Source organism: Microtus pennsylvanicus, chromosome 1, assembly GCF_037038515.1.
Source record: "Microtus pennsylvanicus isolate mMicPen1 chromosome 1, mMicPen1.hap1, whole genome shotgun sequence".
NCBI lineage: Eukaryota > Metazoa > Chordata > Mammalia > Rodentia > Cricetidae > Microtus > Microtus pennsylvanicus.
In genome coordinates, this window is record NC_134579.1 from 39,922,266 (window position 1) to 39,947,180 (window position 24,915).

General features: G+C 42.6%; 1 protein-coding gene across 1 annotated transcript in view; it reads right to left on the reverse strand.

Moving 5' to 3' along the window:
* Positions 1 to 500: 500 nt before the first annotated feature.
* Positions 501 to 24,915, reverse strand: part of Gtf2e1 (general transcription factor IIE subunit 1) — a 31,826-nt gene continuing 7,411 nt past the window's right edge. The window contains exons 3-5 of the mRNA XM_075962326.1: positions 10,270 to 10,471; positions 3,529 to 3,770; positions 501 to 2,443 (exon numbers count right to left, since the gene is read on the reverse strand). Of these exons, the coding sequence (XP_075818441.1) occupies positions 2,019 to 2,443; positions 3,529 to 3,770; positions 10,270 to 10,471 (869 nt within the window). The 3' untranslated portion in view covers positions 501 to 2,018. The remainder of the gene's footprint in view (positions 2,444 to 3,528; positions 3,771 to 10,269; positions 10,472 to 24,915) is intronic.

The window sequence follows — 24,915 nt, forward strand, 5'->3', positions numbered from 1 at the left end:
GCAGGCTCTCCTGAGGTTTGTTATACATGTTATTGAACTACAGAGGCAATAGTAAAAATTTACATATTAAATTATATTGTCTTACTATTTTAACTTGATTAACCTGGGAAATAAACATGAGAAAAAGAATACACCTAAAAGTCTTAGCATTAACATAGAGTTTGCCTTTGTCATTACACATATAGTTTGCCATTTCTACATATAATCCATTATCCACGTGCTAATTTCCAAAATGGGAATCTCTTCTATAGTGTAACACAGAGATCACTGCAGATCCCATTCCCAGTACTTTCACTCACACACCCATCCCTGACTCATGTTTGATCCAAATGACCAAACAAATGTCAAATCAAACAGCAAAGAGCATCTTGCAAATAGCACCAGCAAGTGAGAATTCTTTTACATGAAACACAATATTGGATGGATAGTTTTTCTTCCTAATGCCTTCTTATGAATACTGTGCATGTTCCTCGGAAGGTATTAGTGAGTACGACCATCTCTCCAGTCTAATTCGAACACTGCTTTAATCAGTGTCTTTATTAATACATTTTCCACAATAGAAAAGCACACTCATACACATACTCATATAAAATGCAACAAAGAACATAGTTTCAACATTAATCATGGTTTAAAAATTAACATTTCTAGAACCATGAAAGCTTAAAAAAACAAAATTTAAAAGTTGAACAGTTTCGTGTATTTAAGATAAATACATAAAAGGTATTTTAAGGCAATTCATTGCCCCCTTCCAAAAGAGTTGCAATAGCATCCAATCGCACCTATGATATTAGATGATGGCCAGAAGCCTCCGACATCTTTAAATGGGAAGAGGAGTCATTCTAGCTATGTTCCAAAATGTCAGAGCTAGAAATGAACAAATTTTAAACAATAATAAGTCGACTCAATATTCAGTCATCCAACAACCAGGTAAATGAATCATCACTTTATACAAGGCTCAGTCTAAAATGCTCTTCGCTTCACACATATACTACAAAATAATAATTAAAAGCCACAATGCAAGGGGAAATACTATAAGATGTAACTGTTGTAGACCTTATGAGAGTCCTTTACTTTGGAAGTTCTGCCTTGAGGAATAACCCCATACTAACAGGCCTATGTTCCTTGAGGTCACAATGCTCAATGGCACAGGGGCAGCAATAGGATACGATGTCTCTAAGACTCAAAGGAGAGACACAGGCTTTGATGGTGTAGAGAAGAGTGAGGGAGGGCGGCGTAATCAGCCATTCTACTGCTTTCTACTGGAACAGCTCCCTAATCAAGAGCACTGGCAAAGGCCTAGAGAACAGGAGGGAAGTGAGACCAGGCTCAGCTAAACATGGAGATGTACAAATCGTACTGGAGCAGTTGTAAGGCGCTGTCCCCACGCTCTCAGTTCTTCAATCCTGGACACAGCCTCCTTACCCTTGTGTGTGCTCGCTCTCCTCTGACTTCTCCAGGAGAGCATGGCTACCTGCTGTTCTCTGTAACCCTGGACATGTGTGTGTTCTCTCCTCTAACTTCTCTTTCTCTCTTCTGTACTCTCTCACTCCTTTTACAGGTTGACCCCAAACTCAAATTGGAGGAAATATGAAGTATTTGGGGTTTCCCTAAGCAGCAATCTTTTCTTGGTAAGCTGCTTTGGTTGCAGAACTACAAGGGAATTGTTTCAAATGCTTGACCAGGAAACAGTTATATTAGGATAAGATTATCCTAAGAGGGGTCTGTAGGTAGACAGGAATATTTTAGTCTGAGTGAGAAAAATATGTCCTAAAAATGAAGATAAGGAATTACAGAAAAATATTAGTACTTGAGTAATAAGAGGGAAGGGAATACTCATAGCCCACCTACCTGTCTTGGAAGTTTCTGACATTTAGAAAAACTAAAAATCAACCTTTCTCTCCTGTTATGCTTTTGTATTAGATTAACAGGCGCTTTACATCAGGAGGGCATGAAGCCACTTAAGCACTTGTGGGGAGTTTCTCTCTGAAATGAGCTAACGGAGGAGAGAGCAGGAAAGCTCACTCAAAGAGGTCCTCAAACATCCGCTGACCCATGGCTATGTATGCCTCCTTTTCCTCTGGCGTCATCTGGGCTACCAGCTCTGGACGCTGGCTAACTTCACTGTAGGAGAATGGACAGCCAGCCACCATAACAATGGGGTCATCAGCTACTTCCTCAAACTCGTCGTCTTCCTCGTCCTCATCCCGATGATGGGGAGCCACAGCTGCTGGCCGGGGCGGGGAGTCGTCATCCGACTCACTGGTCTCGCTCTCCGAGTCACTGCCATTGGCGGCAGTCACTGGCGCGGATGCTCCCACCGAGCCGGCTGTAGCTGAGGAAGTCTTTTTCTCATGAATGAGTAGAGCTCGCATGACCTCCTCATTGTCATCAGGCCCTGCGTGGGCTTCCTCACGCTCCTGAAATGTGTCCACATCGATGCCACCTGGAAGTTAAAACCCAGAAAGTCACAACCTCACGATGCAAAGAGCATTCATCTGTAAAAACAAAAAAATAGACTTCAATGTGTTCTGTTTAAATTGGTGACTAACAGCGCAGACTTTACTGGCTCCATTTTCTCAGCTGTTGTTCTACAGAATATCTAAAATGTTCCTTAAAAACTAAACCTTAAGTAGCACAATGACTAAGTCCAAGGAACTTGCAGGTTTACATGCATTTACCCTTGCCCATGAGCTGCACTATTTTAGGAGGTGACAAAGAGTGTACCTTCTAAGACTCTGGGTTAGAACGTGTGGGACAGCAGCCAGTGTACAGGGCACGAGGGCACAGCCCTTCACCTTGCTCAGAGTAAAAGCCAGAGGCCTTACAATGGCCTATAAAGTGCTACCTTCTCCTGGTTACCTACCTCTTCCTGTCCCCCCCCCCCCCGCCCTTATCTGTACTCTATTCCAGCTACAGCTGGTATTCCTTGTAAAGACAAGGCACACTCTCTCAGGGTGTCTGCACTGTCTGTTTGCCCTGAAGAGTCCTCCTCTACTGTCCCCCATCCCATCTTCCACCCATCCCAAGTGCCACTTCGTGAAGCTGTTTGTGCCCAGCACCCATCCTCTAGCACAGAGACTCGGGCCGATTGCCTCTTACTTCTCAGGGATGTGGAGTCTGCCGCAACAAAACTGTATTTTCCTTATTCACTGTGACCCTATTCCTGCACCGGGACAATACCTGCCATGTGGTAGGCACCGAGTAGGAATTTACCAAATGAATAAACAAATGGTAGTTTCATTTTCCTGAAGCAAACTGCACTAATTTCAAACTTACTCAGAAAGGTGCGTGTAGTACCTATATGTGTAGACAAGGAAACACTAATGCTCATAAAAACAGAGATTTACAAACCTAGTTCTTGTTTTGACTGAACCGACAGTACAACACGCTGGCTGTTTTTAATGCTTATTGCTCAAATTCACACCATGAATTTTTAATAAAACCAAGAATTACTCAGGCATTCTTTAAGCCGATTTAATTTTTGACAAAATCCATGCTATAGCCATATTCCTGACTTCTTATTTTTACCTTCCTTCATCTCTTCAGAACCATAGGCCCCTTGGACAGTGCTCTCTCTCAACCAAATGGGCCTCTCTTTGGCAGCTTTCCCCTCCAGCGAGGTGCGATGAACATCATCTTGGTCATCCATATTAATGACCACATTCTGAGTATATAAGTCCTCATAAGAGGGGCCTTTGCTGGTCCATGCTTCCCGGTGGTGCCCGCCTGCCAGGCCGGCAGCCCCAGCAGCACTGGCTGCTCGGTCCTTGCTGTAGAAAAAGATTAAAGAACAACAACAAGAAAAGTTAAGGTCTGGGCACTGAGCATGAAGGACTGCTGGAGGGAGAGCTAACGCAGTAGCAGTTTGAACAGAAGCTGCCCACTTATCCGGCAGGCATGCTTCAACAACTCTCAGAGAGCCCTCTGGAACCCAGGGTGGAAGCTGTATGGATTACATCAGACTTAAACTCTGCCAACACTGCACCTTCTCGCGTTTGTGAATAACCAACGTTTAGAGATTGTAAAATGTCTATTAGTTTGCATGGGGGAGAAGGGCAACGAAAGCCTAAAGATACTAGTCTGGCAAAACAACTCCTAGTCATATTTTCCATGAAAATTTTGTTTAAAACAAAATAAAGCCGGGCGGTGGTGGCGCACGCCTTTAATCCCAGCACTTGGGAGGCAGAGGCAGGCGGATCTCTGTGAGTTCGAGACCAGCCTGGTCTACAAGAGCTAGTTCCAGGACAGTCTCCAAAACCACAGAGAAACCCTGTCTCGAAAAAACCAAAAAAAAAAAAAAAACAAAATAAAATAAAGATTACTGTATTTTAAAAATATTTTCCTAGTTTAACTTTAACCTAGGGTGGTTTTGTGTGCGGCCATGGAAGAAGTTAGGAAGTTACTCTACAGCGTCAGACCTCAACTTAGAATTAACCATCTCCTCCTGCCACTCAGAGGACAGAGCGCTCTTCAGCATGCCAGTGCACCTTTGTTTCTACAGCTACACTATCTGCCCCCACCATTCTCCCCCACACAGGGGCTCTGATCTGTTCTTGGTCTGGTTTGCTCTTTACTTCTACGGCCTTCCTTGCCTGCTGGAACGCTCTAAGCCTGATGGGTCCTTCTCTCTCCAATCACTGGGCTTCCCCATTTCTATGAACCGAGCTAAGTTTGCCTCCTCCCTCTGCTTCCTATTTTCCCTGCTTTGACGTTTTCGCTCTTGCTCTACACCCATTTGTCTCTAACATGCCTTTTAGAGGTTTCACCCCACAAGCAATCATGCTTCCTGAGATACCTGCTCAGTCTACATCTCTTGTGATGTTTTCCAGTGCCACAGGTACTCTAGACCTTAGGATTTCCCTCACCTCTCTCACAGCTCTCTAAGTCATTTCCCTGCATTCTGCTAGCCTTTTGGAAGCCAGCTCATCCTAAACCTAACCAACATTCGTCATAAGCCACTAGGAACCACCATCCTTGCTGTTCTGCTCACTAAGTCACTTTCTTTCTTCCTGGGAAAGAGCTCCCTGGGCTGTCTGTCACATGTTGAACTGAGGTTCCTCTTGTGTGCCTGTGTTCAAGAGTCTGGCTGGCTACTTGTCTCTATAACCCTATGCTTCTGACAACTCTCTATAGGTAGTCTCAGGCTTACCTTAGCCCTCCCGCCCTGCCTCTTGGTCCTATACTTTTGAAACCAAGCAATAAGCTATTTAATGCCCACTTTACAGCAACTGCCTCTGCATTCTTTTCATTATCCTACCTGCACCCAGGGATACTCCGTGCCACTCTTGCCTGCAGCCTTTCTCCCTGGCACCAGTTCTATCTAGTCTTAATACTTTCTTTTAATTCCTCCCTACTGTCTCCTTGCTCCCACTCTGGATCCGACCAAATAGATCCACTCCATCTTTATGTCTTGCTTTTTTAATATTTCATGACACTATTGCAAGCACTTGCTTTCCCTCTACCTTCTGTTCCTTTCTGTATTCAAATGATGTTGCCTTTTGCATTGTTTACCACTTGCCTCAATTTGGCCATATCTGTCACTAAACATTCCACCTCCCTTACTGTAACCCGACTACTTACTTCAGTGTAGCTCGGCTTTTTCTATTGCGTTCCCCCTTGGTATTCATGGTCCTTTCATTTCCCCGTCCTGATCCATTTTTGCTTTTGTGCTTCTCCTACATGCAGAGTTCTCCCTGCTCATCTCCGTTTCCCCAACTCCTTTCAATGCTATGTTTTGTCTATCCTCAGCCAACATCTTCGCTTTTTCTATCTGCCTCAAAAGTTGCTTCCAGAGTCAGCTAACTCCAGGCAAGAGAGAGAAGAAAGGCACAGCGCTCCAGTGTGAACCTGTCTTTACTTTATTACTGTTGTTACTTGGTCAACTCTCTGAGACTGTTTTTCTTTATACATAATCCTCAACTCAACCTCAGGGTTAACTTTGAAGACTATCTCATGCAGTCAAAGAGGTACTATGAAGAGAGAAAGAAGAAAATAGAGAGAAATGACAACAGGAATGAATGAAGAAGAGCCCCTTAAACTCTGACTTCTGGTATCCTTTTACAGAAACTCAAGGTAGATTTTTATCTGCAGCATCAATTAAATGGCAGTAAATCTTTACGTCTCACCAATGAGTTGTCTTACTGAGTTAAACCTCAGCCTGCTTGTGATGTGGACGGTAATGCTTCCCTGCTAACTAGGACTCCTCAGTTTTTGTTTACCATTTTTACTTAAATGTTAACGGCTAGTTGCTCCAAAGAACTCGGAACTTTCCCAGCCAAAGTGAAACTTAGCTGGTCTGAATACCAATTATGTAATTTTATCCCCCTTATCAGAAATTGATTTAAAATAAATATACAAAGTAATTCTAGCCAGTAAGACATAGGGGAACAGATAAGATAAAGGGTGTTTCCTAGGAACGTTTCTTCAGTCACACTTAAAATAAGACACAAGGAAAGGATGCCATTTTCTCTGCATTTGGATATTTTCATCTGCCAGTAATCAAGACAGAGATGGTGACCTTAGGGCAGCTCCCTTCCTAGTCCTAGGTGGATGATACACAGGGAAGAACAGAGATGGAAAAAGAAATCATAATTGAGCTAAGAAGAGCACTAAGTCAGAGCCTCCGGCCACAGAAGACAAGTTATCACAGGTAAAGGCATCCTAACTGACACATAGTATTAGGTGTTAGTCCACAATAACTGAGTTATAGAACTCTCCGTACAACTGGGAAGAAATGCAATTAGCTCAGGACTCCCTATTTAACAGTAAATAACAGAGGGAATTAAAACAAAACATAGAAGGATCACTAGAAAAAAAATCATGCCGAGGGAGGCAATCCAGACCAAAAGACAAAAATATATATTCGCTTCTATGTGAACGTTAACTGTTAGGTCTTTGATAAGCAGCCTACAATCCACAGAACCACAGAAGTTAGGTGCAGAGTAAGGGATGGGAGGGTAGCAAATGTGATCTCCTTAGAAAGAGGAAACAGAGAGAGACGTCACAGGGACTGACAAGGGAAGATCAAACGGAGAGGACACAGGAAGGAGGGGTAAGCAGGAAATCCAGAGGGACAACTGAACTAAGAGCTATTTGAGGGCTTGCACGGAAACCTAATACAGCAGAGGTTTCTCTCTCTCTCTTTGAGATTGGGTTTCTCTGTGTAACCCTGGTCTGTCCTATAACTCACTCTGTAGACCAGACTGGCCTGGAACTCACAGAGGTCCTCCTGAGTGGAGGCCGAGATTAAAAGTGTACACCACCACCACCTGGCAGCTTCTTAAAATATAATACATATATGAAAGAAGTCTAAATTGGAATCACCAAATAACAGGGGAGACAAAGCCCCAAACAGACATCTCTTGTCACCAAATGAATCTCCAGTGCTGGGAACAGGTTATCTAATTGAGTTGTTGGCCAACAGTCCCATGGAAAGCCCTCCAAAACTCAGACTATTGCCAGGGTCACTGGCTGCTCTCCACAAACTGATGGTAAACACCTATTGCTGAAGACAACCCTGCACAACTCTGGACACGGAGAAGTCAAACTGGTGCTTATCTAGACCCTTCGCCCCTACTGACTAGTGCTGATGGTAAGGAGGTCCCTGCACGCTGCCAGAGGAGAAAGGGAAACGCCAACCCCGCTACGAACATGGAAATCTACAAGGTGCCTGCCTGCAAGACACACTGGCGCAATGGCGGCACGTGAGCTGCGAGCGTAGCTGACCACTATCTGATTGGAGTTAAGGCCTACTCCATGCGATGGAGCAAACCATCAACACTGCCCTGGTTGGGGGTCAAGGATCTGAGACTGGGTAAATATGGATCTAGGGGAAAACCAAATACTACTGATCTGCTAAAGGGCCATTGCCATAAAATAACTCCTGACAATATTCTGCTATACTAACGTATCAGTGCCTTGCTCAGCCATCATCAGAAGCTTCCCCAGGCAGCAGATGGGAGCAGACACAGAGACCCACATCTGGACAATGTGCAGAGAGTGAGAGACCTTGGAGCAGCTGGTCCTACATGGACTGCGCTGTCTCATTAAATCCCTCCCCTCAGTGATCAGGGAACTGCGGAAGACGAGGCAGAGAAACTCTAAGAGTCAATGGGGATGAAAGACACCAAGGAAACAGGTCTTCTAGACATAAGAGTACTGACACAGACAAACTCACAGACTGGGGCAGCGTACACAAGGCCTGCACATGTCCAAGTCACTGGGGTCCCAGTGTTGTGGAGAAGGGGACACATTACCCCATCTTTAACCCAGAAGCTAATTGATAATCACTCCAATTGGTAATCACTCGCAAAGGAAAAATTAGTTTTCTCTAATGGAATCACAATGGGTATATAAACCACACCTAAGCGCAGGCCCCATGCCTGCCAACACAAAATGAACTCAACAGCATTTTTGGAGGTATTTTGTCTGATAAAGCTTTCTCTGGGTTTTTCCCTTTCCCCTTTGCTTATATATTATGGCTTCCAGTTTTGTTTTAAGAAATTTTCTATGTATGTGAATATGTGTCTCAGCATCTGTATGTATTTCCTGTGCCTTTCCTATGGCTCTTTTTTATGTTTGTTTTGTCCTATTTGTCCTATAAATTATTTTACCTTATACTGTTGTTGTTATTATTATTTAGATGTTTATGTTTTCTACTGAGAAAAGAAACACTGTGGATTTGTGTGACTGGGAAAGCGGGAAGGATTTAGAAAGAGTTGGAGGAGGGAAAACCAAAATCAGAATATACTGTATGAACGAAAATCTATTTTCAATAAAATAAATAAATAAGTAAGTAAGTAAATGACAAAACAGAAATGCCAACCCCCACACAAATACAATCGTAATTGGCTCTAGAGTCAGGAGCAGGGTGGTGGATATGAATTCACTTTAGTATCAAGAAGAAGGAAAGGAAGACAGGGCAGAACAAGAGAACACTCCCTGACACCAGTTCTCACTCAGGCAATTCAAAAAGTAATGTAACTCCTATGGGTTAGAAAGATGGCTCAAAGGTTAAAGGCATTTGCTGCTCTTGCAGAGAACCTGGGTTCACTTCCCAGTACCCACAGGGTAGCTCACAACCACCTGTAATTTCAGTTCCAGAGGATCTGATACCTTCTGGCTTCTGTGGGCACCAGACATATATGTGGTGAACTTACATACATGTAGGCAAAACATTCACATACATAAACTAAAAGCAAATAAATCTTTTAAAACACAATGCCTTTGCCGGGCGGTGGTGGCGCACGCCTTTAATCCCAGCACTTGGGAGGCAGAGGCAGGCGGATCTCTGTGAGTTTGAGACCAGCCTGGTCTACAAGAGCTAGTTCCAGGACAGGCTCCAAAACCACAGAGAAACTCTGTCTCGAAAAACCAAAAAAAAAAAAAGAACACAATGCCTTTTCATGGCATGGTAGAACCAAGCCTGCCTAGTGATTCAAACGCCACAGCACATTGAAAAAGGAGGAAGGAGCCACTGTTAGCAGTATTAACTCGCAGGTACACTATACCTTCAGAAGAAGTGCTGTATACTCTCACTCATACATAAGCCCTAGCGTTAAATGTTTACACGTGTGCATGGGAGTACACACGTGGCTGTTGGTCATAGAACTAGAGAGAGAACAAAACTAGGAAAGTGGAAAGAGGAGAGGGCTGTGTGGGATGCAATGGTGTCTGTGGGGGCTGGAAGTGGAGGAAGGGGCCTGGCAGAGACATCAGGGAGGAGGGTCAGCAAAAACAAAGCACGTATGCAAACACTCTAGCAAAGCGTACATGCTAATATAAAAGCAAACAAAAATCTATAGGAAAATGCTGTATTCCTGAGAGAATTTTGGCTTTTAAAAGTTGACTACGAGCCAGGCAGTGGTGGCACACGCCTTTAATCCTAGCACTCAGGAAGCAGAAACAGGTGGATCTCTGAGTTGGAGGCCAGCCTGGTTCCAGGACAGTCAAAGCACACGGTGAAACCCTGTCTCAAAGAACCAAAAAACTTAAGAAAAATTAAAAAAAAATAGATGACTAAGAAAATGTAAATATTCCCAAGAGGCACAACTAATTTAGGATTAGCTTCAACTGGCTGAGTGCCGCAGGCCTCCGCTCTCCTACAGTCAGTACCAACAAACCTGACTACAGCACACGTTAATAAGACAAGCGCAGCAGAGCTGAGAACCTCTGGGACATTCAGTCTTAGTCTCTGGAGCGCTCACTCTGGCCCTCCAAGATCAAAACCAAAGCAAGGTGGAAAAGGTCAAGGTGCAGGCTTCCACTCACCTCTGCTTCAGGGCCGGGATTTCTGTGGGTTCCGGTTCAAGTATCTCATAGGCCAAGTTTACATCCTCTGTCTCCCGAAGCAAGGCATAAATGGGCTCAATTTGTTCATTAAATCTTGCCAAAAGTGTGCGAGCATCTTTCTTGGGCATTGCTGATTCGTCTTCTTCTACCTCTGTGTGGCAAAAGGTACAGCGGAAAGTTCCTACGGAAAAAGTCAAATCTCAGGTCAGAAGTCTGCCAGAGAAGCCTTAGCTCCATGCCTCCACCAATGTTTTAGTAAAACTTTCATACCAAAAGTCAGGAAAAACTGTACAATGATTATCTATACAACTACCATCTAGATTCTACAATTTTCTAAAATTTCTCATTTACCAGACATGTCCATCTTTAAACATGCCCAGCATTTTTATACATCTCAAAATCTCATCCCCATAGCTTCTGAAAATCACAACATTTCTAATACATTTATATTTATTTTAACTTACAGCTTATTACTTAAAGCTTAGTGCTTTCAAGTTTTCTTCATACATTACACATCTGGATTAGTATTTTAGAAAACGCCACATAAACACCTAAAACTAAAAGCTGTTTGTGGTCCCAAGCATTGCCACGGGGCTACTTCTTTCACTTGTGGTGTTTTGTTAAGAGTTTTTAACTGTGTGTTTGTGCGCGCATACACACGTGTATGTGCAGGTGCCAGTGAGGACAGAAGATGGTAACGGACCCCACAGCTTAAACTGCAGGAGGCTGTGAGCTGCCTGACAGACATGCTGAACACTAAACGCCGATCCTCCTCCGCAAAGGCACGGAGTGCTCTTATCCAACAGCCACCTCTTTAAGGGCTATTGCTTAGTGTTTATAAACCATTTATATTTAAAGAAATGTATTCAAAGCAATCTCAAAAGAAATTCAAGGAACTTATTTTGTTTTCGTATCCCTTACATTCAACCCAGAACTGCAATGATCTCTAGGTTCTCCTCCCCAGCCCCAGTTCCTGTACCACCCTAGTTATTACCCTAACCTGATCTAAAGTCTATTTGATAGCTCAGTCTCGAACACCTGCAAAGTAAAATCAAGGCCCTGTAAAATTTGGTCCCAAAATATTATAACCCAGTCATAAACACCTGTGGTTAACAAATCCTTTATTTACACAGTGTTGCTTTTAAAGTATGCATTTGCACTTTTTGATCTATACACTAATTCTGGAAAGGGCCAGCAGAACCAAGGCTCTCAAGGAACTCATAATTTGTCAGAGACATACAGCTAATACAGGAAAATAACGGCGCCTTTAGCTAGGACTGTACCATGATGGAGAGCATCAAGGTCACCCAACTAGCTGGGTGATGGGGAGGAATCAAATCAGCTCAACTATGATGCTAACTAGTGTCTTACTACCTACAGTCTGCACTACTGCCAGACGGGCGATTCCAGTTTGGCCTTACTCCCAGGGACTGCATTCTCCTTTCCTACAGAACTACCCGAGGGATTAAGGAAGATAATTGAATACTAGTGCAGCACACATAACAAGGACTATCTCCTCCCCTCCCAGTAACAGAATAAACAAAATAAGCATTTCTATTTCAGCATGACACCAAATCCTCCAGACATTTCCCAATTGAATATGTTTCCAGGCCTCCCACCCGCATGGCCAAGAATAAGTGAATGCTTTGATCACTCACCGCTTCTACAACATTATCTTCTCAATTTTGTACATCTATCCCCAGTATGGGAGAGGACAGACAGTACCTCAAAGCTAGGAGGCAGCCCAGACCTCACGGCTAGGCTGTGGTTGGTTGGTTGGTCAGAAAAACTGTCACATTAAATGTAACAATCAAAGAAGTGAATCAGAACCAAGTCGTACAGAAGCCTGCCTGATAGATAGACATGGACTCTGCAAAACCATGGACAATTTCCGGTTAATCTAAGTTACTACTACTGACTCTCTGCCAATCAGTTTTACCCTTTTGCTATTCTAGCCACATACGTAAGATATGACTATTAAATTTATTAAAACATCTCAAAGAACTAACCCCATTTTCTTTAACATTTTAAAGTAATATTATATGTGTATTTGTGTGTGTATGTGTGTATACAGTCACATGTAAACAGCCATATACACGTCATAATGCATACAGAAGTCAGTTCTCTTCCACCCTGAGTGTAGGTCCCACTTAGGTTCTCAGGTTTGGAGGCAGGTACCTTTACCCACTGGGCCAGTCAGCAAACATAGAAGACCATTTTTTGAATCCTCTAGAAAATCACCAAAGTCTCTCAAGCACCATGTTACTAAAACAGTTGAACACACCTCTTGACATGTAGTTTCTCTTGCATGCGCAAATTTAAGTGTTTGCTATATGCATGTCTGATTAAAGAACACAAAGATTTTGGAGTCATCAGGGCTGGGAGGACAGCTCAGACAGTAAGTAAAGAGCTTCCATTGAAAACATGAGGACCCAAGCGCAACCCCATAACCCAGGCTTAACAAAGAAAAAACAGGACACGTAGCATGTATTTATAGTTCCAGTACTGGGGAGATAGGCAGATCCCTGAGGATCAGCCTGCCCAACCTACGAGACAAGTCCCAGGCCAGAGAGACACTCTGACTTTAAAAATATAAAATAAAAAAGACGGCATCTGAGGAACCAACAAACAGGCTGCATGTTCCTACATACAAACCAACATGTACATACAAAAGACATGAGAATAATCAACTGGACAAGAATACCATTTACCAATGTTACAAAATAAGTAATTTTCCTTTTCTTTTTTGATAAAAAACATCACGTTGCTTTTAGATATCCGAATATATGTTATTCATTGACTGTTAAAATAGATATGCTTTAGAAGCCCACTTACTACAACTACTGAAAGCTCAAGAGAGGCTATCAGACTAGAAAATCAGGAGGGTACAAAACATAGGGGTGGTAACTAATGCCCAAGTAGATCACATATCCAAAGAGACTCGGGAGAGCTAGTACAAGAATCAAGAGACAAACTCAAGGCAAGAAAGATCCTTAAAACAAGAGATGCCAACTTCCCGTGGAAAAACAAAAAAAACCCAGGATAGCTAAAACAATCCTGTACAAAAAAGAACTTCCAAAGATATCACCATCCCTGATTTCAAGCTCTACTACAGAGCTATACTAATAAAAACCACATGGTATTGGCATAAAAACCGACAGGTGGATCAATGGAATCAAATCAAAGACCCAGAAGTAAATCCACACACCTATGGACACCTGATTTTCAACCACAAAGTAAGTCAAAAATTATACAGTGGGAAAAAGAAAGCATCTTCAACAAATGGTGCATGTAGAAGAATGCAAATAGATCCACACATCTATCACAAAACTCATTTGCACAAAACAAGTCATAGTCAATAGAAGACCTCAATATAAATCTTCAGTGTATCTGAACCTGATAGAAGAGAAAGTAGGAAATAGCCCTGAACACATTTGCACAGGAGACAACTTCCTGACAGGACACCAATGCACAAAGGCTAGAATCAAAATTAATAAATGGGACCTCACTGTCAACAGGACAAAATATCAGCCTACAGAATAGGAAAATGTTTTCACCAGCTACATGTCTGACAAAGGACTAATATCCAAAATATATAAAGAACTCAAGAAACTAGACATCAACAAACCAAATAATCCAATTAAAAAATGGGGCACAGACCTAAACAAGAGAATTCTCAACAGAGGAATCTCAAATGGCCAAGACACGCTTAAAGAAATGTTCAATATCCTTAGCCATCAGGAAAATGCAAATCAAAATGACTCTGAAATTCCACCTTACACCAGTCAGAATGGCTAAGATCAAAAATAGAAATGACAGTTCATGCTGGAGAGGATGTAGAGCAAGGGGAACACTGCTCCATTGCTGGTGGGAGTGCAAACTTGTACAGCCACTTTGGACATCAGTATGGTGGTTTCTTAGAAAATTTCCCGGTTCAAAACCTCAATCCACCACAAGACCCAACTATACCATTCTTGGGCATATACCAAAAGGATACCCAGTCATACCACAAGGACATTTGCTCAACTATGTTCATAGCAACATGATTTGTAATAGCAAGAACCTAGATGTCCCTCAACCGAGGAAAGAATAAAGAAAATGTGATCCATCTATACATTGGAGTATTCAGCTGTTAAAAACATTGACATCATGAAATTTGCAGGCAAATGGAGGGATCTAGAAAAAAAATCATCCTGAGGTAACCCAGACTCAGAAAGACAAACATGGTATGTACTCATAAGTGGATATTATCTATAAAATAAAGGATAGCCATGTGACAACCCACAATCCCAGAGAGACTAGATAACAAGGAGGGTTCATGGGAGAGGCAGACATCCAGATCTTCCTGGGAAGGGGAAATAGCAGAGACTAGTGTTTGTGTTGCTTTCATTGTTTTAATAAAGAAACTGCCTTGGCCTTTTGAAAGGGCAGAAAATTAGGTGGGCGGAGTACACCAAACTGGATTCTGGGAAGAAGGGCAGTGTGGCAGATGCCATGAAGCTCCTGTCTGAGACTGACACTGGTTAGGATCTTTCTGGGTAAGCCACAACCTCGTGGTGAACACAGATTGGTAGAAATGAGTTAGATCAGGATATGAGAGTTGGCCAAGAAGAGGCTAGATATAATGGGCCAGGCGGCAATTTAATTAATTCAATTTCTGTGTGATTATTTCAGGGGATAAGCTAGCTGGGAGGCTGGACGCGGCCAGCTCCCCTTATTACAAGAGACTTTACAAGTGTACTGAGGGCAGGTAAGGATGAGAACATGAGCAACCAGGTTGGAGCGGGGAAGGGGGGCGGGTCACAGATGGGACAGAGGGGGAGAATACTGAAGGAGACTACTGGAAAGGGGGGGGGGTATTTTGGGATCAGGTAAAAACCTGGTGCAAGGGAATCTCCCAGGAATCTACAAGGATAACCCCAGTTAGGACACCTAGCAATAGAGGATGTGTAGCCTAAACTGGCCATCTCCTGGGATGAAGCAAGACTTCAAGGGGAGGGAGTGGGAAACCAACTCAATTTACAGAACCTTAGACGTACAGTCTGTCCTGCTTATGGGATGTGCTGAGGTAAGGGTGACCTAGAGATTGAGGGAGTGGTCAACCAATGACTGGTCTAGTCTGAAATCCATGCCAGGAGAGTAAGCCCACCCCGACACTGCCTGGCTGGATGACCCAGAGACCTAGGATAGAACCAAACACGACTGGAGGGAAAAAAAGTCAATGAAATGAAGCTTAATGATACTCTGCTATACACACAGATTGGTGGTTAGCCCAACTTCATCAGAGGTTTCATTGAGGAACTAGTGGAAACAGTTGCGGACCCACAGCCAAGCCTTTGGCAGAGCTCAGGGAACCCTGCAGAAGAGGGCAGAGGGGATTACAGGAGCCAGAAGGGTCAAGGACACCACAAGAAAACCCATAGAATCAACTAACCTGGGCTCACAGGAGCAAACCGACAACCACGGAGCCTGCATGGGATTGGCCTAGGCACACTGCATATATGTTACAGTTGTGTAGCTTGGTCTTCTTGGGGGACTCCTAACAGTGGGAACAGGGGCTGTCTCTGACTCTTTTACTGGCTTTGGGACCCTACTCCTCGCCGGCTTTAATACAAGGGGGGTGCTCAGTTTTACTGCAACTCGATGCGCCGTATCATTTTTGTTCATATCCATGGGGGACCTACCTTTTCCTGAAGAGAAATGGAGGAGTGGATTAGGGGGTAGGGACTGAAGTAGGGTGGAGGGAGGAACTGGGGGTAGAGAAAGGAGGGGAAACTGAGGGCAGGATGTAAAAACAAACATAACTAAATCAATAAAAACGATGATGATACAAGCAGAGGGCAGGCTGGTGCCTTTCTGTGTGGAAGTTTGACTAAAACACTGGTGGATGCATGGAGCTAAGGCTTCTCTGGAAGGCTTCCCACCTCTGACCTGAGACTTGAGTTTTCTAGGAACTTTCCACTGTACCTTCTGCCACATAAATACCTAAAACCAAAAGCGGTTGGTGGTCCTACGCAATGCCAAAGGGCTATTTCTTTCACTTGTTTTTTTTTAAGAGTTTATTTTTTAATTGTATGTTTGTGTGTGCATACATACACATGTATGTGCAGGTGCCTGTAAGGCCGGAAGACAGTAATGGACCCCTGAGGCTTAAGCTACAGGATGTTGTGAGCTGCCTGACAGAGATGCCCAAAACTGAAGTCAAGTCACGTTACAGAGAACACACAAGCCAGATCGTACAATGGGAGCAGAGAGAAAGGGAAAGCTACACAATACTGTGGACAAAGTTGACGATGATAGGATTGGCAAGGAAAGGGGCTATATATCTGTTCTCACAAACTATTAAAGAAAGCTACTTTATAAATATTCCCATGTATTCACCAGAGGCAAGTCTGTATAATATTGTCCAAGCTTGACATATATGGGAATAAAGGCTTAGAGATAATAAGTTTACTACATTACATCTTGAAAACAAAAACCACTAAACCTTGATTCAAAACACTCTGCTTCCAAAGACTAAACTCATTGTACCACCTGAATTACACACCCCTTCTCCAATGTATTGTCTCTGCCAGCTCTAATCTAACAAACTTGCCCAGAGCCACTTGCTTTGGCGCTAACATGGAGGAATGGGATGTCTTCCTTTAAAGGCAAAGCTGTATAAACTATTAAACTAGGTAACTGCTTCTAAAAGTACTTTTAGTTCTCTTTGATAGTCTCTGTAGATGACTACCTTCAACCTGTCATCTTAGGTCCTATGTTGGTGTGGGTGTTTTAGTTCAACAGGTATTTAGGAGCTGCGGTTGACCTTACCTTGCATGGCTTATTTTTGAATTCCTCACATATATTGTATACATTATGTTAATATGGAGACAGGAGACAGCTAGGAATAGTCAGAGAACAATGAAAGCTGGCACGCCACCAAGAACCTCTCTGAAGTCCTTACTTGTCTTTTGTTACTAGTCTGCCTTTCAGTTCTGGTTGACTTTGAAAACCTGGTCCTGTATTATTTTCCCATGTATTTATACTAAGCACTCTTCTTAAGTAGGAAGAGAAAAAGGAAGAAATTGCATTAAAAAGTTTAACAAGCATTAAGTGCCCATCACATGGCTGGCATTTACTTAGCTGACCGCTAACCTATTATGTTTGCTAGAAGGATCAAAGTAAATCCAGTTGCAAATAGGCATTTGAAGTAGGGAGAAAAAGATACTTTTACAAATAGGCATTTCAGAACCACTTTAGGACCATTTATTTGATAGTACATCAATGTCCTAGCTCTGTAATGAAGGTAAGTCACACATCAAAGAAAATGGGAAAGGAATTTCTATATCATTTTAACTTTCCAAATATAAGAAAGGAACAAAACTGAATTCAGAGTGGAGAAGGGTGGAGATAGGGACTTATAACAAAGGGGTAAAAGAAAAACCACCAAAAAGGTCAACAGAAGTCGAGACAGGGTTTCTCTGTAGCTTTGGAGCCTGTCCTGGAACTCACTCTGTAAACCAGGCTGGCCTCAACCTCACAGAGATCCGCCTGCCTCTGCCTCCCGAGTGCTGGGATTAAAGGTGTGCGACACCACTGCCACCTGGTGAGACACAAGATCTCAGTGCTGAGTACACGCTGGGCAAGGCCTGCACCTTGCCTGCCTCTCACAAGTTACTCACTGTAACTGACACTACCCATTGAGTATTCAGCCATTTGTGTTCAGGAAACATTGAACACAAATAAAGCCAAAGCAAAAAACCTGTTTTCCATCCTTCGTTTGACAATGGAGTGCTTGGGATACCCATAACCAAGAAAAGGGGCAGCAATAATAAATGATGACACTCGTGAGGCAGCAAAACTGAAGTCCCCAGACAACTACTGCAGATGGCATTCCTCCTCCAACCACAGACAGCGAAGGGCCATCTACCCGTCCGTGTCTCGCTGTCAGACATCAAAGGTGTCCATCAGACTGAGATACCATTTAGTCATTTTTCCTTTACTTTTAAATTTAAAAAAAAATTAAAAAATTACAAAGATTAAATTTAAAAGTCAAAAAGGCCCAGCTACTCTGATAAAGTGCAGTGCTGCATGAGTCATCCCCACGCAGCCTACATCCTCGAGGCTGGACAGGCAGGGGCGATCACATGACTACTGCACAGAAGCCTGGACCAAAAACAGTAGGTCTGATGTCCTCACGGCTTTTCCACATTATGCTTTCCTAAATCCAGCCAACCCTATTCTGAGCTATCTTCCTGGTGCTCATATTCTACTGGCAGGCAGTCAGGATAAAGAAATAACTACGGGTAAGTATTATGAAGGGAAAGAAAGAGAAGCAGCAGCGAGGAAAGGGGATACCGCTTTATTTCTCATACAGGAATTCAAGGGAGTCACCTCTGATACGCTGTCATGGCCCCACAGCATCTGGGCAGTGAGGATGGTTCTTGCGACAAGGCAAGGAAAGGCATCCCTGCTGCTCACAAGATACGAGACGGCTGCTGGGAACGTGAACGAGGGGCAAAGTCAGTCCCAAGCCTGGAAGACCTTATGACCTCTGACAGACTGACCTTTCTGAGGACAAGGTTTTGGGGCATTCCAAGAGACAGCTGCATGACCTGGCCTGCTCTTTAGGCTAAAGCTCTATCCATTCCTTTGTTATAAGCTTTAAGAGTTCATTTAGGGGGATACATATATCAAAATATTAAGTCAAATATTGAAATCTCAAAAAGCCACCTTTTATTATATCTGATTTTCAAACTACTTTCCTAACACAAGTGGCTTCAGTAACAGAAGTGGATTCAGTTTAATTGAATATGGGAAAATAGATGAAAAAAATAATTATTATCTAACACACATAACAGGAACATACTTATACGTTTCATAATTAGTGTACCTATCACCAAAACTAAATTAATTCATCCCTTAACAATTCATTGTAAAGCACCACAAAAATAAATATGTACATAAAAGGCAAAACTTTGGTAAGTTTAGCTTTTTTTGAAACTGAGAAGATCTTAATATACTGATGATAAACAAAATACAATCCCTACCCGCAGGCTTTTGTCCTCCTGCATATGGACGTTTATCTAGCCTAACCATTATCTCTTCCTAGGTTCTGGAACTCATTATAAAGAGGCAAAATGTAGCATGCCTGGGGGAAGAATAAAAAATAACAACGTGAACTACAGTGCTTAGATGACTGCTAAAGCTTGCAATACATTTTCTAAGTTAGGCTTCAATCAAATTCATCTCAAAATACAGCAGGCAGGCAGAAAGTCTGAGGTTTTGACACATCTGAAAGACAATAATCAACTGAATATCATGCCAGAATCAAAACCAGAAAGCAACTCTTCACATGGAAGCTAGAGCTTATGTCAGCATCAACATACAAAAATAAATTCTAAAACTAGAGCGCTCCGTGCTGGAGAGTTGGCTCAGAGGTTACTAGCACTGGCTGCTCTTCTAGAGGCCCTGAGTTCAATTCCTAGCACCCACATGGTGGCTCATGACCATCTGTATGGGATCTGATGCCCCCTTCCAACATACAGGTGTACAAGCAAAGCACTCATTCATAAAATATAAATCTAAAAAAATAGAACTATCAAACCATCAAGATCAAAAGCAGGCATGGTCACAAATGTCATAAATCTCAGCTTTCAAGAGGTAGAGGCAGGGTTGGTCTACATAGTAAGTTCCAGGCCAGCCAAGGCTACATAGTGAGACCCTGTCTCAAAACAAGCAAAGGATCAAAACCAGCAGAACTTGGGTGCTAGAGCAATGGTTCAGAGGTTAGAAGGAGTTTCTGCTCTTGCAGAGGCTGAATTGTTGGCAGCTTCCACACCACTGGGTGGCTTACAAGCCCCTGAAACTCCAACTCCAGGATAGCTGATACCCCCTTCTGGCTTCCTCAGGTACTGCATTCATGTGAACATACTCCACCCCATACACAGGCACATATACACATAACTAAAAATAGAAAACGGCATTGGCTAGTCTTCTCTACCACTGCCTTATTCCCCTGAGGGAGTCTCACTGAACCTGCAGCTTAGCTAGGCTGGATGGGCTGTGAGTGCCCTGGATTTTCCTTCACCCTGCAATGCTGGGTGGGGTTACAGACATGCATGACCAGCCCCAGCTTTTACCAGGGTGCCTAGGATTTGAACACCAAGTCCTTGGACTTAAGCAGCAAATGCTCTCCCCGATTCCTCTCATTCTTCTAATCTGCAGCTTTTCAGCATAATTTTCTAATTAATGCACACAATTTTGAGACTGAAAACTCAGCAATTGAGCAAACGATTCTAGATTTCTTGAGTTTGTGTTTTGAGCATTTCAGGAACTGCAAACATTGCTTACAAGAAAGACATCTACTGCTCCGAGCAGTAAGGGATGAAGACAGGGAGAAGTAACTCATCCTCTCAAGGCAAACATTAACATATCTGAAACTTTCACAAATGTCGGACCCTAGTTTAGATATCAAGCTGACTTGGATATTCTAAATTACTTCTAACTCATCAGCAGAGAAGGTCTAGCCTCACTGCTGGCTTTGAGACAGAATCTACTCTTTAGCCTAGGATGGCCTGGAACTTACTAGTTTAGGCTAGCCTTGAACTTGAAGCAATCACTCTATCTTGGCCTCCTGAGTGCTGGGATCACAGGTGTGAATCACTATGATCAATTACTGCTGGTTATTTTTGAACTATTTATAACTAAAGATTTTATTTAGCTAGTAAATTCTTCTTAATACTAATACTAAAATTGATTATATCTTTCCCAAGGAACCTGAGAAAATGGCTAAATCCCCATAAAGACTCCCACACCCCTTCCCTGATATTCTGTGCAGAGCATCCCAGCAACCTTCCCATCCCTAGACCGGTGACTTGACTTCACAGATGTTGCAAATCCAACAATACAACACAGTCATGAGGATGTGGCACCCATACATTCAATACTGACAACTTACCTACGCCACCCCCAAACGTCGATGTTAAGATTTTATTAAGTAAACGTATTCCTCTAAGAATTTCTAATTACATACATTTCAAAGTTTACTTAATATGAGTTTCTGTGGTCTTTAGGTAATAATAAAGACTTCCAACATATTTCTAACTCTATCACTCGAGAATTTTATTCCAATTAAAATAAAACCACAGCGCCACATAAGCATTTATAGAAGTCAAAAAACTACATTCTTCTGGCAATATTCTTACTACTGAGAAAAATTTTATCAAGAATAAAATGTATATATACAAAGGAATACAAAGCATCCTATTTACAATAGAAGGCAAAAAACAAAGTAATCATGCTATGGCAGAGAAAACCAGACCCATTAACCGTATTTTAAATGCTATAAAAAGAAATAAGAGTTTGGTACATTAAGCAACCAAAAGACCAAAAAATAGTCTAGGCTTCCATTATAAATATAGGTAAAATACAAAAAGGCTGATGGTTTGGGCGATTTCTTTTTTTTTTCCTTCTTGAAAAACTTCTCTGAAATTACGGGTGCATGTTTTTAAATTAAAAATGGAAAACATAAAGCTATTTCCATTTCAGCTAACCCTAACATATAAAGAGAATAACACATGTTGCTAAACTTAACTCAGAAGTGCCATTAGCTACAACCCATGTGGCGGCGAGTGTTAAGATAGAAATACTGAGTCTATTTGCATTGTTAGAAAGCTTGCTAAATCTAAAACATGCACTTAGGAACCACAAGATGCTATGCTGCTGATCTGAGGGATCTCATGTCATGTCTATTTTAATTATATAACCTCCCCATATTTCTGGAACTGAAACAGCTATTTTTGTCTGATTAAACTTCTGAAGCCCAGAACTGGTGGGCAGAGACTACCAAGCTTGTCCAACCTGCAGCCCACTAGCCATATGCTAACTATGAATGCAGTCCAATAAAAAAATCATAAATTTACTTAAAACATCTTTAGGGTTTCTTTTCTGTTTTTTTTTCTTTTTTGCAACTGCATTGCACATGAACTGTGTGGATGTCTAAGTTGTGTTGCTTGTTAAATGCTGACCACTTTAAAAATTACTCCAAATGGGAGGATAGAGGGGAAGGCTCTTCATAGACCAAACATTTACAGCTGGACCCAGGAAGGCCAGGATAAATGGCAAAGATGGAGAAAATCTGCAAATCTGTAGGAAAAGGATAGGTGGTAGGGAAAAAGTATACTATAGTATGAGATCACTGGCCTATACATGAATTAACAGCAAAATAAACCTTACTCACTGAATACAGAACTCCCCATGCTCCTGGGGAGTTCATCTAGGAGTTGCTTCCTTTTGTTCATTAGCTAAGAGCTGCCCATATATTTGAGTTAAGAACTTTTTACCAAAAGTATCAAAGTATGGAAGGCTCCAATCCAATTACTGAATGTTACCTGATGGTAAAATAAACCACAGTTCCACCTAGAATTGCTGAGGACAAAACAGAGAGAGGAGCTCTCAGGTGCCCATCTTAGCTAGTGGAGGACACAGGCCTCTATTCCCAGCACCTAGAAGGTAAAGGCTGGTCAGTAATCAGATCACTCTCAGCTACAAAGCCAGCTCAAGGCCAGTCTGGGCCACCTGAGTCCCAGTCTCAAAACCTCACCAACCTAACAAAAGAAGCCCTTCAGTCATCTCCATCATCACACCAGAGACACCATTAACCTCCAGGATCAAATAGGATAAATCTGGGGTGCGCAGAGGGCTGAGGTTAGGAGAAAATCGACTGTGTACAAGTGTAAACAGTGCGTAAATATTATCAGAGAAAGGACCCTGTAGCCCTGCCTCATGTATGTTTACTTCCCATTTTCTCCACAATCGAGTCGGGAGAGATAAAAACTAAACAAAACAAGGAGGAAATAAAGGGGGTGGGGACCCCACAAGGATTTCTAAAGACAAAGGAAGACTATCAAGGTATTAGGAGTTTAAGAATTGAACATGCACACATGCCTGTTACCTCTGAATTAACATGCAGAATGGGGCCTAATATCAACCAATCAGCACATTTTATTCTTCTGTAAAGCCCAGCAAGAGCCACATTATCATCAGATGGAAGCACATTAAAGAACAAGAGTCCTTGATTGGTCACAAATTTTCAGTTATGCTAAGTCAGGCTGCACCAGGAGCAAAAAAGCCACCACCTGAGCTTTAGTGCAAGCTTTTCAGATGCTCTGTTCTCAAGGACGTCAAGTTAGTGGTTCTTCCTGCTCTCCCACACACCTCCTCCCTACATTCACTCTGCCTATCACCCTCATCTGGAAACAAAGTCTCTTCAGACTAGCAACAAAACGTTCACCCCAGCTTTAGTTTTCTTTCAGAAACATCTTTTCCTGCCTTTATTCGCTATCAGCTCCTTCACGCTAATAACCCTCGCTATACTTGTGAATCAAGACAACTTTTCCAAAGGCTATCTGCTGACTACAACTCGTTTCATCCACACTAAACGTGAGTGATATTCAAAAAGCCGCATGAGTTAATTACCTATAAAAGTTTCACAAAAATGAAATAGGACTCAAATGATGAATAAATGCAAAAGCATATTGCTACAGATTAACTTTCTGAGATGCTCGACACCACTTCTCACTGCCATCCAGTACGATAAGACAGACCACTGTAACATCAACAAAAATAACAAAACCAGAACCCCAAACTGCTGTAAGAAACCTAGTAGAGTAAATGACAAAAATCCCAAGACTTAGCTAGCCTATTTATGAAGAGCTCCAGGTAAATTCTAGAAATCCCTCTGGTATACACAAACAATGCTTACACCCAAGATAGTTAATTAGATTTTCAGATGATCAGGATCTCATAGCCAAGCACTGTACCTCATATCTATAATCCCAGGATTAGGGGGCCTGGCGTAGAATTACCAAGAGTTCAAGGCCAGGCTGTGTGAAATAGTGGGCTCATGATCATCTTTGGCTAGAGCGTAGACTCTGTCTTGAAAAGAGTTCTCCTAGTTAGGTGTGAACCTTTGGATGGGAAATGTCTCCCACAGGCTCAAGTACTTGAATACTTGACTTCCTGCTGACTATTTGTGGAGGGTAACCTTTAAGAGACAGACCCCTTGTCACGGAGTCTACAATTGGCGAACCTAAAGAAGCTAAGTAAGAAGGTGAACACAAGGAAAAACATATCGTTATCCTCTTGGATAAGGGAAGTAGACAAAATTGCCAGGGAGAAAAGTGGGATCTTGGGGGTGGGGTGGGAAGGGGGTAAGGGGAGATGGGGAGAGAAAAGGTAGAAGGGAAGGAGGGGGGACTTGGGGAAACAGGAGGATCGGGATAAAGGAAGGTTGGATAGGGGAGCACGGAACCACAATTCTTAGTTAAGGGACCCACTGTAGGGTGGGCAGGAGAATTGACCCTAGAAGGGCTCCCAGGTGCCCAAGCTGAGGTCCCCAGTTAGTTCCTTGGGCAGCTGAGGATAGGGAACCTGAAATGACCCCATCCTAGCGCAATACTGACGAATATCTTGCATATCATCCTAGAACTTTCATCTGGCGATGGATGGAGATAGAGACAGAGACCCACACTGGAGCAATGGACTGAGCTCCCAAGGTCCCAATGAGCAAAGAAGTCGGGACCACGAGGGGTGCACCCACCCACTGAGACAGTGGAGCTGATCTACTGGAAGCTCACCAAG